The 15,692-nt window shown below is 48.1% G+C and overlaps 1 protein-coding gene across 2 annotated transcripts in view; it reads right to left on the bottom strand.

The window, feature by feature from the left end:
- The window catches only part of LHFPL4 (LHFPL tetraspan subfamily member 4), a 33,682-nt gene that overhangs the window by 5,465 nt on the left and 12,525 nt on the right, over nt 1–15,692 (bottom strand). For both annotated transcript variants that reach the window (XM_072722201.1, XM_072722202.1), the window contains exon 3: nt 986–1,222. In XM_072722201.1, the coding sequence (XP_072578302.1) occupies nt 986–1,222 (237 nt within the window). The remainder of the gene's footprint in view (nt 1–985; nt 1,223–15,692) is intronic.

The following is a 15,692-nucleotide window of genomic DNA, read 5'->3' as shown; positions in this document are numbered from 1 at the left end:
GGCCTCAGGTGTAAATTTTTTTATGGGATTTCAATGTTACTTGATATATACAAAGTTGGTATGTAATATGCAAGGTATAAAGCATCCTGTAACACCTGTGTGGGCTCACCGAGCAAGAACTCCACCAATATTTTGTACATGCCTGCACACCCCCCATCTCAAGCTCCTGGCCTCCCCTCTTCTTCTTTTTTTTTTTTTTTTGGCCTCCCCTCTTCTATCCCAACCACAGATAAGCATCATCCTGTCTTCTGTATATATTCTTTCTTTGTTTTAAATATATTTTTTAAATTTATTTATGATAGTCACACAGAGAGAGAGAGAGAGAGAGGCAGAGACATAGGCAGAGGGAGAAGCAGGCTCCATGCACCGGGAGCCCAACGTGGGATTCGATCCCGGGTCTCCAGGATCGCGCCCTGGGCCAAAGGCAGGCGCCAAACCGCTGCACCACCCAGGGATCCCTATATATTGTTTCTTTACTCAAAAAAAAAAAAAAAGACAGTACAGCCATAAATATATTTATGATTAAACCATACATTAGTTAGCATCTCTTGGTTTTTGATTGAGCTTCATAAAAATATCACTCTGTCATGTTCTGGAGTTTGATCCCCACTCCCCCATTCCCCACCCCCGTCTCAATATTGTTTCCAAGATGTATCCATTCTGTTACCTATAACTGCAGTGCCTTCATTTTCAGTTATACCCTATTCCATGATATGAATATATCACTATTTATCCATCCTCCTGTCAGTGGCCATGTAGGTTGTTTTTTAGTGGTTTGCTATTTTGAAACCACTGCCAAGAGCATTCTTAAACGTTTCTCATGAGTTTCTACTCATAGTTGGGATTGCTGGGTCCCAGGCATGCAAATGTTCGGACTTGAGCAATAACGCCAAATTGCTTTTAAGGTGGTTGGACTGTGTGCACTTTTTCCAGTTTTTGGATGACACCCCCCCCCACCCCCGCCCCACCCCGGACGTGCACTCGCCTTTGTTCTCCTGCTTGAGCTCCTCCTGCAGCAGGTCTGTTTGCCGGTTGCCCAGCACGAAGGCGAGGAAGGAGAGGATGAGGGCGTTGAGGATGCCGATGATGGCCAGGATGTATGCCCAGCGCACCGAACAGTCCCCCAGGGAATACTTCCCAGTCTTGGTCCCGCACATGTCCCGGATGGTCTCGGCGTCCCAGCCGTCGGGGAAGATCATGCAGCCCAGCACGAGGCACAGAGCTGAGGGGGCCGAGGCCGGTGCACCGCCATGGTCAGGGAGGAAGAGAGAAGGGGTTGAGTACTCCCCAGAGCCAGGGCCCCCGCAGGCCGCGCCCTCCCGCTCCTCGGCCAGTCAACCGGCCTGTTAACCGCTTCCCTGGATCTGGGCTGGCTTCTTGCCTCGGAGAGAGCAGAACTTTCCAGGGGCCCATTATGCCTCCCATCAAACAACTCCTCCGGGAAGCTTTCCTCGAAATACAAGAAAAGAGCAATCCATGATCACCTCTCTCAGCTCCCTTTAGCAAACTGACCATGCTTACTCCCTCCCATCCTTATCATTCTTGATTTCTTTTTGTCATTCATTCAACAACTATTATTGAGCTCCATTTCCTTTTCTTCAAGACACTGGACACACGTTCTCATTCACACAGTTGAGCACTGTGTTCAGAGCATAGACTGGGGTAAGGTCTTTCACCTACTCAGTGTACGACTTTGGGGATTTGGCCTGTTGGTGTCTCATCATGGAAATCATGGTTACCACCACACGGGGTGGTGGCAAGGATCGAAGGATGTGTGTAGGACACTCAGCACAGGGCCTCGCATTTCCTCGCTGAAGGCCCACTGGGTGCCAGGCACTATACAAGGCAGCAGCAGGGTGTGTTACTTGGGCTTTACCCTCACAAAGCTCGTGGTTAGTGGGGGAAATGTCCATTAGGGCAAAGGAGAGGGCTGGGGCCCCAATCCTGATACAGTTTTTTTCCTAGAGGTGTGACGTCAAGCCAGTTCTTTCCCCTTGGAGCCTCAGCTCTCTCATCTGTAAAATGGTAATAATGACAGTATTCAAGTGATTGTAAAGATTACAGGAGGCAGCAAATGTAATTGCCTGACCTAGTAAATCCTGGATAAATGTTATTATTACCAAAACTAGTCATAATGATAAAAATAATAGTCACACAAATAAGGAGGTTGGAGCTTAGTGTCATGGTGGGGGAGGGGAGAAGGGGCGAGGCCAAGAAGCGCCTTCTATTGAAATAGGCCGCTGCTTGGTTCCCCCACCTTGGGGTCCACTCAGTCTCTGTTTAGTGACCCACCTCTGCCGATCCCAACCCACTTAGTACAGGTAGACTCTTCCCAGAGCCCAGTCAAGTAGATGGGACCGAAGTCTGAGCCAATCAGCACATTGCATTCCTCTGGTGATCAACTGGCTCCGAGAGAAGTGCACGCCCCACACAGCCAATCACAGCCAAGCCAATCACAGCCAACCGAGCTCAGTAAGCAAGAGGGGCAGTGACCTTCCCCTGCTGCCAGCCTGCCGGTGAGCAGCCTGCCCAGTGACCTATGAGTGTGTCTGCAGCTCCATGTTGCCCTCTTAGTGCCTGACAGCCCCGCTAACAACAAGGTGACTGTCTGAGACCCTAAGGTTCCACACCAGGCCCATGGGGTGCGTAGCCTGAGTTTTAATTTTTTATTTATTTATGATAGTCACAGAGAGTGAGACAGAGACATAGGCAGAGGGAGAAGCAGGCTCCATGCAGGGAGCCCGACGCGGGACTCGATCCTGGGTCTCCAGGAACACGCCCTGGGCCAAAGACAGGCGCTAAACCGCTGCGCCACCCAGGGATCCCCTAGCCTGAGTTTTAGATGACAATGATAACAAAGAGGGGATGGGGGCCAGTTCTGCCCTCAGTCTATGAGGTCCATCTAGTTGGGGGAGGGGACGCCCTCATTTTTGTCTGGTCTCTCCCCCTCCTACAGTTCAAGGAAGTGTTCCCTAGGCCCCAGACCCATCTGCCAGTGCCTGGAGCCCCTTGCTCTAAGGTTTGGACTCCTGTGACCTCCCCTGCCGCCCTCCCGTGACACGACAGTGTCCCCCACACGCCTAGGTTATGCTCCTCATCTGATGCAGGGATCCCCCACAGCACTGTGATCACACACACACACACACACACACACACACACACACACATTTAAGGCTTCCTCCAAGGTGAATCCCAGCTAGAGTACAGTGAGCTGCTTGGGGGCTGGGAAGAGTTCCTGGCAAAGGGGATGGCAAATGCAGGAAGCCCGGGGGTGAGAATGAGCTTGGGGAGCTAAAGAACTTGATAAACTCGAAGGTGCACTTTAGACACCCAAACGGAGAGGGAAGCTCTGGGGGAAATCGGTACCGGAGATGCTAGATGTGAATTCGGGAGCTGTGGGCAGGTAAGTCCCGGGCTGCCGAATTAGGGAGACAGAAGGCTCGGGACTGAGCCCTGCGGCGCAGTATGAGGTCAACCCATCCCTTCCACACCCCCACCCCCACATCCTCGACATTTCTGCAAGGCCCTCCAGGCCCCAGTCGGAGACAGGAGGAGGGTCCAATGCCCGGGACGGAGGGGGAAGGGGGGAGAAGGAGCGCCCAGGCGGTCTGGGGGCTCCCGCCCAGGTGGCTCCCGCCTCCCCAGAAGGCGGGGGCGGGGGGAGGAAGGGAGCCCGAGAAGGGGCCACCCCACCCCCCAGCTCTCCGCCCCCCTCCCGCGTGCCGCGCTTCCTCTCCCTCGCGGAGCATCCCCGTTTCCATGGAGACTGCATCCCGCCGGGCGCCCGGGGGCGGCCTCTCGGCTCTGCAGCCCCCCCCCCCCCCCCCCCCCCCCGCCCAGCCCCCCAGGAGTTCCCTTCCTGGCCGCCGGCTCTCCGGGCTCCCGCGCCTCCCATTCCTCCCCTTCAGGGCCACCCCTTTATCTTCCTCGGTCTTCCTCTGCTCTTCACAGCCCTTCGCTCTCTCGAGGGCCGTCGCGATCGCGCTCAGGTGTGGCCTCCACCCTCTTCCCCTCAGCAGGCCTCCTCCTCCTCCTCTGTCCCCGCCTCTCCTCCTCCTCTGGATCTAGCCCCTCGCCCCCTCCTCTCTCAGGCTCTTCCTTCTACACTGCACGTGTAAATCCCGAGTGCCACGCATGTGCCGGGCATTGTGCAAGGTGTGGGGACGCTGGAGGCGAGGTCCCCAGAAGAAGAGGTGTGTGTGTGTGGAAATACAATCAAGCCAACAACAGAATAGTTATGCATGTCAAGGAGTGCTAGCAAGGAAGCAGAGAGGGGCTGAGACCCGAATCACAGGGTGCTGGGAGACGGGGGTGGGACCTCTCCATCTCTCCCTCAACTCTCTGCCTCCTCTGCTCTGCAGCGTTGTAGGTGGTGGCGGTGGGACCCCAGAGGCTGCTCAGGGAATGGGAAACACCCAGAAATCAAGCAAAATGGAGTGGGGGGGAGCCTATCAGATGGTTTCCCTGGACCTGGGGGAAGAGAGGAAGAGATCACAAGGGACAGTCTAGAACAAGGAAGTGACCCCGGGGTTCAACCATCAGGAGCTGGCAGGTTTCAGCACCCTCATGTCCTAGATGAGGAAACTCAGGCTGAGGTCTTTGGAGTCTGAGTTCAAGTCTCTTTTGGAAAACAGACACAGGTGCAGGGTGCCCTGTGGAGGAGGGCTTCTCAATGGGAACATTTTTAACACTTGACTCTGTAATTCTTCATGATGGCGGGGGGGGGGGGGGGGGGGGGGCTGTCCTGTGCCTTGTGGGATATTGAGTATCCTTCCCCACCTCTATCTGCTAGATGCCAGGGGCACCACCACCATGTTTTTTTATTATGACCCCCAGTCATAATAAAAAATAGTATCTGACCTCCAGATATTGCCAAATGTCCCCGGGGGGACAAAAGTGCCCCTGGTTGAGAACCACTGGTATAGGGGAAGGCACCCTCGGGTGGGGCACCTCTATCCATTACCCTACAGTCCACTGATTTCCTCTGCTCCAAGCGCTCTGAAAGTGTTGCAACAAAATTAATAATAGGAATATTCATCATAATGAAGGATGTCTGGGTGGCTCAGAGGTTGTGCATCTGCCTTTGGCTCAGGGCATGATCCTGGAGTCCCAGGATGGAGTCCCACATCGGGCTCCCCGCAGGGAGCCTGCTTCTCCCTCTGCCTATGTCTCTGCCTCTGTGTGTGTCTCATGAATAAATAAATAAAATCTTTTTTAAAAAAAAGGAATATTCATAATGTGATACTAATGCTAATAAACGGTATTGAGTGCCTAACTGTGCCAGGATGCAGAGCTCCTGACATCATGATCTTGTTTAATGCTGCAACAAATCTATATGATGGGAAAAATCATCATCCTCATTTTACAGAGGAGAAAACAGGCTCAGAGGAATCAAGTATCATATCCCATGTCACAGAGCTAGTCAGTGGTGGGATCTGTATTTAAACCCAGACAGGTCTTTACTTAACATTTTTCTTTAAATAGACTCACTTTTTAACTTAGAGGCATTTACTTAAAAAGTAAGCTTTATATCACTATCATAGAAAAGGAAACCAGGATCATTTGCCACAAATAGAAGGAAACTATAAATATAATGAAACCAAAACAACGTTCTTAGATTCTAGCTGGATACTTTTGCCTGCCAAATGCTCTGAGCTCGCTCTCTCTGTTTAAGAGACTTAATAGTGTGAGAGGAGTTAAAGATATACTAGCACCAAACGGAGCCTTTCTCCTTGAAGCCATGAGACACAGTCCACCTTGCATGGCCTCAACAGGAAGCTAAACTCCCATTCTTCGCTTCCCACCCATTCACTGGGTTGCTTTAGGCAAAGTCAGTTTACATCTCTGGGCCTTATTTTCTTCATCTGTAAAATGGGGGTCATGACATCCACCCTACTCATTTCACAGTGCTTTTGTGAGAATCAATTGGCAGGTGAGAAGAGATATATAAATTATTACTGGTGAAGTGGGGAAGGCGATAAGCTTAATTTTTACACATAATCATGATGGAGACCAGTACTTTGCTACAACATCTTCCTTACTATTAGAAGCCCCAGTTTTTAGCTGAGAACTTGACCCTTGAATACAGAGACTGCATTTTCCAGCTTTCTTTGCAGCTACATGACTAGGCCACATGGGTAGGTAAAAATGCATGCCGATGTGTTATGTGTCCTCAAGGAAAATAACTTTATATAAACAGATTTTTCAGGATGCTAGAATGTGCTCTTTGCCCCTTTTTCTTAATCCATTCCTCCACCCTGCAGCCTAGAAGGCAGAGGGGATGTCTAAGGCTCTCACATTCATCTTCAACAATGAGAATGAGGATCTCACCCCACCTGAGCACCTGGGTGGCTCAGATAGTTAAACCTCCGACTCTATTTCAGCTCAGGTCATGATCTTAGGGTCATGGGATTGACCCCCACATTGGGTTCCATGCTCAGTAGGGAGTGTTCTTAAGATTCTCTCTCTCTTCCTCTCCCTCTGCCCCTCCCCCACTCGTGTATGCTATCTCTCTCAAATAAATAAATCTTAAAAAAAAAAGAGAGAGCTCTTGACTTCAGGGCTACCATACCAGCTCTGAACCACCTAACTCTTGGGCATCTGTTTAACATAAGAGACTAGAACCTGGGGTCATTAGACAATTATTTTGGGTTTTCCTATCACATGTAGCCAAACCTGGTCCTGTTACAATAATGTGTTATTCTTTTTTAGGTCTGTATCACATGCATGTATTGGGCAAACAGCTTTTATCTATGTGTCCTTGGACAAGTCATTTCACCTCTCTGAACCTCAGTTCTGTCATCAGAGAAATGGTGATATTTACTTCTCAAGGCCACAACATAGACTGAGTGGTCGGCAGCATCACTGTGATGAGGGTATGCCTCGTGGTCTATGGCGTGTGAAGGTGGCTCAGACACTCTGCTTGGAGAACAACGTGGCAATATCCATACAAATCCTAAAGGTACTTATCCCTTGCCTCAAATGTATCCCATGGCTGGGCTTGTGCATGTACATGAAAGGTGCATACAGGGTATTCACTGCACCACCGTCTTTATAAGAGAGGATGGCAATGTCTATTAAGAGGGAACTGATTAAATAAAGTATGGTATATCCATGCCACGGAATACTACAAAGCCATTAAAACAAGTGGTGAACAATTGTATATGTTGTCGTGGAAAACCTGAGATGTATTAAGAAATTTAAAAAGCTAAGGCACACAATACAATGTAGAGTATGATCCCATCTATGGTTTTTAAGAAGGATGAACATGCTCTGGAACAGCCAGAAGGAATGAGCAGCTCTGTAAGGAATGACACAGCAAACTTTCTGAACGTGACGTCTGCTGCAAAGAGCAATTGTACTTTTGGGGCACCTGAGTGGCTTAGTCGGTTAAGGGTCCAACTCCTGATTTCAGCTCAGGTCATGATCTCAGGGTCCTGGTGTTGAGCCCTGAATCCAGCTCCATGCTGGGTATGGAGCCTGCTTCCAATTCTCTCTCTCCTTCTCCCTCTCCCTCTGTGCCCCCTCTCCCCCCACCCAAAAATAAATAAATAAAGCAATTGTAATTTTATTTATTTTTTAAATGTTAAGTAGGTTCCATGACTGGGCACCCAGGTGGCTCAGTTAGTTAAGTGTCTGTGTTTGGCTTGGGTCATGATCCCAGAGTCCTGGGATGGAGTCCTATGTCAAGCTCCTTGCTCACTGGGGAGTCTGCTTCTCCCTCTGCCCCTCCCTGCCACTTGCTCTTTTTCTCTTCAATAAATAAATAAAACCTTAAAAAAAAAAAAAAAAAGGGAGGCTCCATGCCCAACATGGGGCTTGAACTCTGACCCTAAGATCAGGACTCGGGTGCCTCGTAGCGCAGTAGGAAGCGCTCAGTCTCATAAGATCAAGACTCACATGCTCTACCCACTGAGCCAGCCAGGCACCAGGGAATTGTTATTTTAAAAAGTCAAGCATGTAGTCAGTGTTTTCTGTGTTTCAGGCATTGTTCTAACTGCTCTATGTTTATTAATGAATTGTTATTCCCATTTTATAGATGAAGAAACAGGTCCAGAAAGGTTAAATGATGTGCCCAAGGTCACATAGCTAGAGATAACACAGCTGGGGTCAGACCCAGCCCATGTAGGGCAGGGCCATGCTCTGAAGCCCCTCTCCTCTCTGATCTATGAACAGGTAGAGATCGTGCATGGGCACACTCCTTCATGGTTCAGAACAGCAGAAGGTGGTCTACATACAGTGATGTTATTCAGCCTTAAAAAGGAACGGAATTCTGACACATGCTACAACATGGAGGAACCTTGAGGACATTGTGTTCAGTGCAATGTGCTAGTCACAGAAAGACACTGTAGGATGCCACTTACTTGAGGTCCCCAGAACAGTCAAATTCACAGAGACAGGAAATAGGATGTTGGTCGCCAAGGGCTGAGGGAGGAGTATGGGGGATTAGTGTTTAAAGGGGACAGAAAGGGGCGCCTGGATGGCTCAGTGGGTAAGCGTCTGCCTTGGGCTCAGCTCATATTCCAGCATCAGGCTCCCTGCTCACTGAGGAGTCTGCTTCTCCCTCTGCACCCTCCATGCTCTCTCTCTCTCTCTTTCTCTCTCTCTCATAAACAAGTAAATAAATAAAATATTTATTTTTAAAAATATTTTATTTATTCATGAGACACACACACACACACACACACAGAGAGAGAGGCACAGACACAGGCAGAGGAAGAAGCAGGCTCCATGTAGAAGCCCAACACGGGACTCTATCCTGGGTCTCCAGGATCATGCCCTGGGCTGAAGGTGGCACTAAACCACTGTGCCACCTGGGCTGCCCTAAATAAAATCTCTCAAAAATATAAAAAAGGGACAGAGTTTTACAAGATGAAAAAGAGTTCTGGAAGAGAGAGAGATGAATGTAGTACACAATATTGTGCACTTAAAAAAATTGTTAAAATGGTAAAATTTGTGTTCTGAGTACTTTACCATGAGGGAGTGAGAGGAAGAAAGTCAGTAGGGGGGAATGCAGAAAATGACATAATATATTTGCCTCATGAGTGTTTACGTAAATGCACAGAAAGAGATTGGGGGGAAAATGGAAATTTAATTTATATGAGTGGTGGCCTCTGGGCAGGGAGGGGGTGGGGACTTTAGCCTTTATGAAACATTTCAGCTCTTCAGAATGAATGTCTTCATATATTACTCATGAAATTTAAAAACATCACTCAAGATATTGATTTTTTTCAAAGAACACACATATAAGCTTGCATATCTGTAAAGGTTTATAGAAGTATATAGAAGCAATTTAATGGTGGATACCTCTGAGAGGTGGCCTGGGAAATGGGCAGGAAGGGAGGGGGAGTGGGGACACTTCATTGTGTGCCATCCTGTACTGTTGAAAGTGTCTAACATCTGCATATAATATTTTTATAACAAAAACTATATTATTATGTCCATCCTTTTCCATCTATGCCAGGCCATATGAAATCCTCTTAAGTTTTAAAAAAATAATTAAGAAACTAAAAGACAGTTAAAAAGAAGGGTGACACTTGAGTTTTGGTAATGAAACCTGAGTGAGACCAGAAGTAGTGAAGAATTAGTAAGAGCAAATATATGATACACTCAGGTGTTATTTTCTTTAAAGCTTGTGCTGTAAATATGCCTTTATAGAAAGCTTTTTTTTCCTTAAGTAGGCTCCATGATGGGCATGGAGCCCAATGTGGTACTTGAACTCGTGACCTAAGCTGAAATCAGGAGTCAGATGCTTAACTGACTGAGCCACCCAGGGGCCCCCATATAAAGCTTTCTAATGATTCATTTTATGCGCAGCTCTTGTAATAGTGTCTCATTATAACACTGTTACACCACCCTCAAGGGACATGTGCTGAGCTGGACACTCCAAAAGGGAGGCCTCTGTTTTTGTTCAGTGGCCTCTTCCATACAGGACACACCACAGCTGCTACCCTTTCCTGGGGGTCAGACCAGCTGTCCCCAGGGCTATCTGTCCTCAGGACTCCACAGAGGCTTGCTATAGACTGAACTGTGTCTCCACAAAATTCATATGTAGAAGCCTTAATCCCCAGTGCGATTGTATTTGGGGGGGTGGGGCCTTTGGGAGGTAATTATCCTGACGGGATCAGTGCCCTCCTAAGAGAAGACACCAGAGAGCCTGCTCCCTCCCCCCACTGCCACCACCCTCACCCTCACACCAGAGCAGGATCTTGTCTGAGAAAGAACAAACTTGCTGTGTGCAACAATTTGCTGCATCTTAGAACCATACAATTGAGAAAAAGTGTGATCCCATTTATTTACAAATCAAAGGCAGGCAAAACTAACTTACAGGAAGAAAAGTCAGGATAGTGCATACCTTTGGGGGCAGTGATTGGAAGAGGACATGAGGATTCCTGATCTGTGTACTATTTCTATAGGCATGTTCACTTTGTGTAAATTACTGAGTCATAGAGGTGACAATTTCTGTACTCCTAAGTGTGTTATACTTTCCGTAGAAGCTGACTTTAAAAAGGCTACATACCATAGTGTGTAAGAAGTAAACATCAGAAATAACCAATAGAACACTGGTTAGAGCACATCCATGCAGTGGAGCACCAAGCTGTCACGAAAGAGACGAAGGAAGCCCTTTATATGTGCTGATGTGGGATGGCATATGGGTGTGCTAAGTGCAAGGCAAGGTCCAGAGTAACAGACGTGGTGCAGGGCTAGCACTCTGTAAGGAGTGGGGAAACCGTGTGTGTATGTGTACGTGTGTGTGTGTTTGCATGGACATCAAATATTTCTGGAAGTGTCTACAAGACACTGATAACCTTGGTGACTTTTTTAAGATTTTATTTATTTATTCATGAGAGACACAGAGAAAGAGAGAGAGAGGCAGAGACACAGGCAGAGGGAGAAGCAGGCTCCATGCAGGGAGCCCGATGTGGGACTCGATCCTGGGTCTCCAGGAAAACGCCCTGAGCTGAAGGCAGGCGCTCAACCCCTGAGGCACCCAGGCGTCCCAACCTTGGTGACTTCTAAGAAGAGGAACTGAGTGGCTGGAGGACAGGAGGGCATGGAGACATTGGAGGGGATGGAGACATTGCACTGAGAACCCGCTGCACATTTTGGATTCAGAAGCATGTGAAAGAGTTACCTATGGAAGCCATAAGGCGGGCAGGAGTTGACTACTACTAAGTGACTATTGCCAGAGATTCTCACTCGGAATTAAAGCAACAAAGAATGGCAATGCACAGATCAAATATAACTCTCGGAAATAACGGATTAATCACAAAAACATAAAAATGAAAGTCTCTAAACCTCTTTTGACTGATTTGCCAATTTCCGAGAACTTATCCTAAGAAAACACTCATGGATACGCTCTCAGATTGAACTACAAGGATGTCTGTCACATTGTTACTTAAGAGAAAAATGAGGGGCACCTGGGTGGTGTAGTGGGTTACGCATCTGACTCTCGGTTTTGGCTCAGGTCCTGATCTCAGGGTTGTGAGCTCAACCTGTGGCTGCCCACCCCCACCCCTTGCCCCCCCCTACACTTAGAGCCCAGCATGGAATCTGTTTGGGAGCCTCTCTTACTCTCTCCGTCTGCCCCTCCCCACTGTACACACATGCTCTCTCTAAAATAAACATAAATCTTTGAAAAAAAGAGAGAAACAAGAGGAGGAGAGGGAGAAATAATAAAGGAAGAATGGAGGGCAGCCCGGGTGGCTCAGTGGTTTAGAGCTGCCTGCGGTCCCGGGATAGAGTCCCTGCATGGAGCCTGCTTCTCCCTCTGCCTGTGTCTCTGCCTCCCTCTCTCTCTCTGTGTCTCTCATGAATAAATAAATAGAATCTTCAAAAAAATAAAGAATGGAGAGAAAGAAGCAACTTAAGATCCAGCAATACAGGAATAGAGCTCTCTCCTATCACTCAGCTATGAAACTCTAATATAAATTTCCTCAGGTAGCTCCTGAGGAAGATTTAATGATATAGAAAATACTTATGATATGTTAGGTTTCCAGAGGCTGCAAAAACAAACATATAATATCATTTCACTTTGGGGGAAAAAACACTTACTTAGTTATAGCAAATAGTTCTGGAGAACTTACCATGCCAGGCACTATAATCTTTACATATCCTAGTTCATTTAATTTGCACAATAACCTGCATTATTATTTTCTTTTTACAGATGAGGACACTGAGGCACAGAGAGGTTATCCAAGTTATCCAAAGTCACACAGCTGTTAAATTGCAAAACTAGCCGGCAAGTTTGAACCCAAGTGTCTGCCTCCAGAGCCTGCTCGCAACCAGTACTTTATATTGTTAAGAGTGTAGGCCAAGCAGTTAAGAATGACTGATTCTGGGAGTGTGAGATTTTGCTCATTTCTAGTTCCTAGTTTTCTACTAAAAACAATGATAACTTTACAAAACAGTACACCTCTTGGAAAAGGGGAGGTACACAGAGAAGCAATCCAGCACAGAACAGAACATATGGCCAGCTGCCTGTGTCCCTGGGTGGGGGGGTCCCCTCCCTGGGGGGTAAGGAAAGGATCAGGCTGCATATGGGGCTGAGAGGAGCCCAGTGAAGAGTCTGTGTCCACACTGAGACCACAGCTTTCCAAGGGACTGCTTCCCCATCACCCTGTGCACTCAGAGCACTAGGGAAAACCTCCAACAGAATGAGCCCCTCTAAGGGAAGGACGGTGTCTATAGGCCCCTTGCTACCAAGTCTGAGCACTGGCTCTGCTCCCCAGGGCAGGTGCTTCTATTACAAGGGAGACTGAGCATCTCCTAACAGTCACCCCCAATCACTGGATTTGTAGATCCAGGCCCAACCTGAGTGCCTGTCAGCCTGGGATGCTGGGGGTCGGGACCCCTGTGCCTGGGCTTACCACCACCCCCCCCCATCTAGCACCCAGATACTCGGAGGCACCCTGACCCCCCCCTTCCCCTCACCAATCCAATCCATTCCCAAGGTCTACTGGCTCAACCTCCAAAAATATCCAGAATCTATCTGACCTCCCCTCCCCATCTCCACTGCACCCATCTGTCCAAGCCGCCATGATCTCCCTCCTGGACGACCACCGTGGCCTCCTAACTAGTTCTCAGCTCCCACGCTTATCCCATCATCAGCTGTTCTCTGCTCAGTATCCATGGAAATGGATGGTACCACTCCCCTGCTTAGCGCCCTCCAAAAGCTCACCCCATACATTCAGAATAAAGTGCTGACACAGGCTGCCCACCTTCCCCTCCAGGCTTCCACTCCCTACACGGGGGCCACATTGGCCTCCTTTCTGTCCCTGAAAACATGTTAAGTTCAGCTCCACCTGGAGGCCTTTGTACTGACTGCTCTCTCTTCTGGGGGGGAATTCAGTCCCCAGTTCCTGGTTCCTGATTCTCCCACGGCTCTCCCTGCAGCCTATCCCGTCCCTCCAGCTCGGACCAGGCCCTTCCAGAGGGTCTATCCCTTCTGGGCCCCCTCTGGCTCTTCTAGGCAGGTGTCCTTTCAAGGCCATCCTTCTTGGTTTCTCAGCTGCTAATCTGAGCAGCTGCTCTGGCTCCTTTTCTGGTTCCTCCTCCACCTGCCTATTAAAGGTCGGTGTTTCTAGTCTCTCCCCTTCTCCCAGCACACATTCTCCATGGGGCAATTTCACCCACCCTCAGACTCATTCGATGATGCCTCACATCTCTGTCTCCAGCTGAGACCTCTTCCCCTAAGCTTCCAGCCCTAATAGCCAATTGCTTGCCAGACCTTTCCTCTTGCACATCCCAGAGGGCCTGCCAACTCAGTGTTTCCCAAACTGACCTGACCTTCCCCTGCATGTATGGGAATGTCAGTCCAGAGACCCAAACATCCAAGGAGGAAACCTGGAGTCATCTGTAACACCTACCTGGTCCTCACCCCAGAGAGCCCCTAGTCTCCTAAACAGGTCTCCCCTCTTCCCCCCTCCTCTCCCTGTACCTCTTAACAGGACAATGGGCTCCTAGCCTCCCACCAAGCCTCCATTCAGTCCACCCCTGCAGCAGCCACCCTATTCATCTTTCTAAGCCCAACTTCTAGGCCCTGGTAACTCTCAAGCCTAAAAGCAAATACCCAAGTGGCACCCAAGTGGCTCAGTCGGTTAAACATTGGACTCTTGATTTTGGCTCAGGTCCTGAATTCAGGGTCATGAGATCCAGCCTTGCATGGGGCACAACACTGAGCGTGGAGTCTGCTTGAGATTCTCTCTCCCTCTCCCTCTATCCCTCCCTCTTGTGCTCTCTCTCTCTGTTACCTTATTTTATAGATGAGAAAACTGAGACTCAGAAATTGTGTAACCTTCTTAAAGACAGTTGATAATGCCACACTTAGCATTCAAATTCAGGTTGTCTGACCACTGAATATGCTGCCTCCAAAGGAGTGGATGGTAGAGCTAGAACTTAAATCAGATGTCACCATTCACTCATTCAACAGACACTTATTAAGCACCTACTATGTGCCAGGCACAGACTCCTGGTCCAGGGCTCTCATTATACCATTAAACTTTTCTGAGATTAAAGTAAGGTTGGTAATGATGAATAACAAACAGGGAATGAAAAGAAAAAGACACAAATGAGAGGCTTTCTGGGGATCCCTGGGTGGCGCAGCGGTTTGGCGCCTGCCTTTGGCCCAGGGCGCGATCCTGGAGACCCGGGATCGAATCCCACGTCAGGCTCCCGGTGCATGGAGCCTGCTTCTCCCTCTGCCTGTGTCTCTGCCTCTCTCTCTCTCTCTATCATAAATAAATAAAAATTTAAAAAAAAAAAAAAGAGAGGCTTTCTGAATAAGAATAGTTCAGCTCCTGTCCTCTTGACTCCTCCAACTCTTCCAACCCGTCCTCCCCATTGACAGCTGGATGTGATATGTCTCCCCCTGCTTAAAACATTTCAAGTCTGTTCTAGGTATCACACAAAACCCAGGACGGAACTGACAATTTGATTATGAGAAAAAACAAATTTCACTATGGGGAAAACATCCAAAGACAAAGTCAAAAGATCAACTGGGAATATTTATAACTTGTATCACAGAAAAAGAGCTAACTTTCTTAATATATAAAAAGTTTTTTTTTGTTTTAAAGATTTTATTTTTAAGTAAGCTCTATACCCAGTGTGGGGCTTGAACTTACAACCCTGAGATCAAGAGTTGCATGTTCTACTGACTGAGCCAGCCAGGTGCCCCACAAAAAGTTCTTATGTATCAAAGAGGGAAAACACCATTAACTTAATAAAAAAATTATATATGTATATATACATATATATGAGCTGACAGTTTAAAGAAAAGATATATATAAAAGGTGCTTGACTGGGACACCTGGGTGGCTCAGCAGGTTGAGCATCTGCATTTGGCTCAGTGTGTGATCCCAGAGTCCCAAGATAGAGCCCTGCATCGGGCACCCTGCATGGAGCCTGCTTCTCCCTCTGTGTCTCTCATGAATACATAAATAAAAAATCTTAAAAAAAAAATAAAATAAAAGGTGCTTGACTTCACTCATAATTAGAAAAAGGCAAATTATTACTATAAGAGTATTTTTTACCCATCAGGTTGGCAAAAATATTTGATAACATACTCAGTTGAAAAGGAAGTGGAGGGATCCCTGGGTGGCGCAGCGGTTTGGCACCTGCCTTTGGCCCAGGGCGCGATCCTGGAGACCCGGGATCGAATCCCACGTCGGGCTCCCGGTGCATGGAGCCTGCTT

The sequence above is a fragment of the Vulpes vulpes genome, chromosome 9, assembly GCF_048418805.1.
Source record: "Vulpes vulpes isolate BD-2025 chromosome 9, VulVul3, whole genome shotgun sequence".
Classification (NCBI taxonomy): domain Eukaryota; kingdom Metazoa; phylum Chordata; class Mammalia; order Carnivora; family Canidae; genus Vulpes; species Vulpes vulpes.
This window is presented reverse-complemented; position numbering and strand designations above follow the sequence as displayed.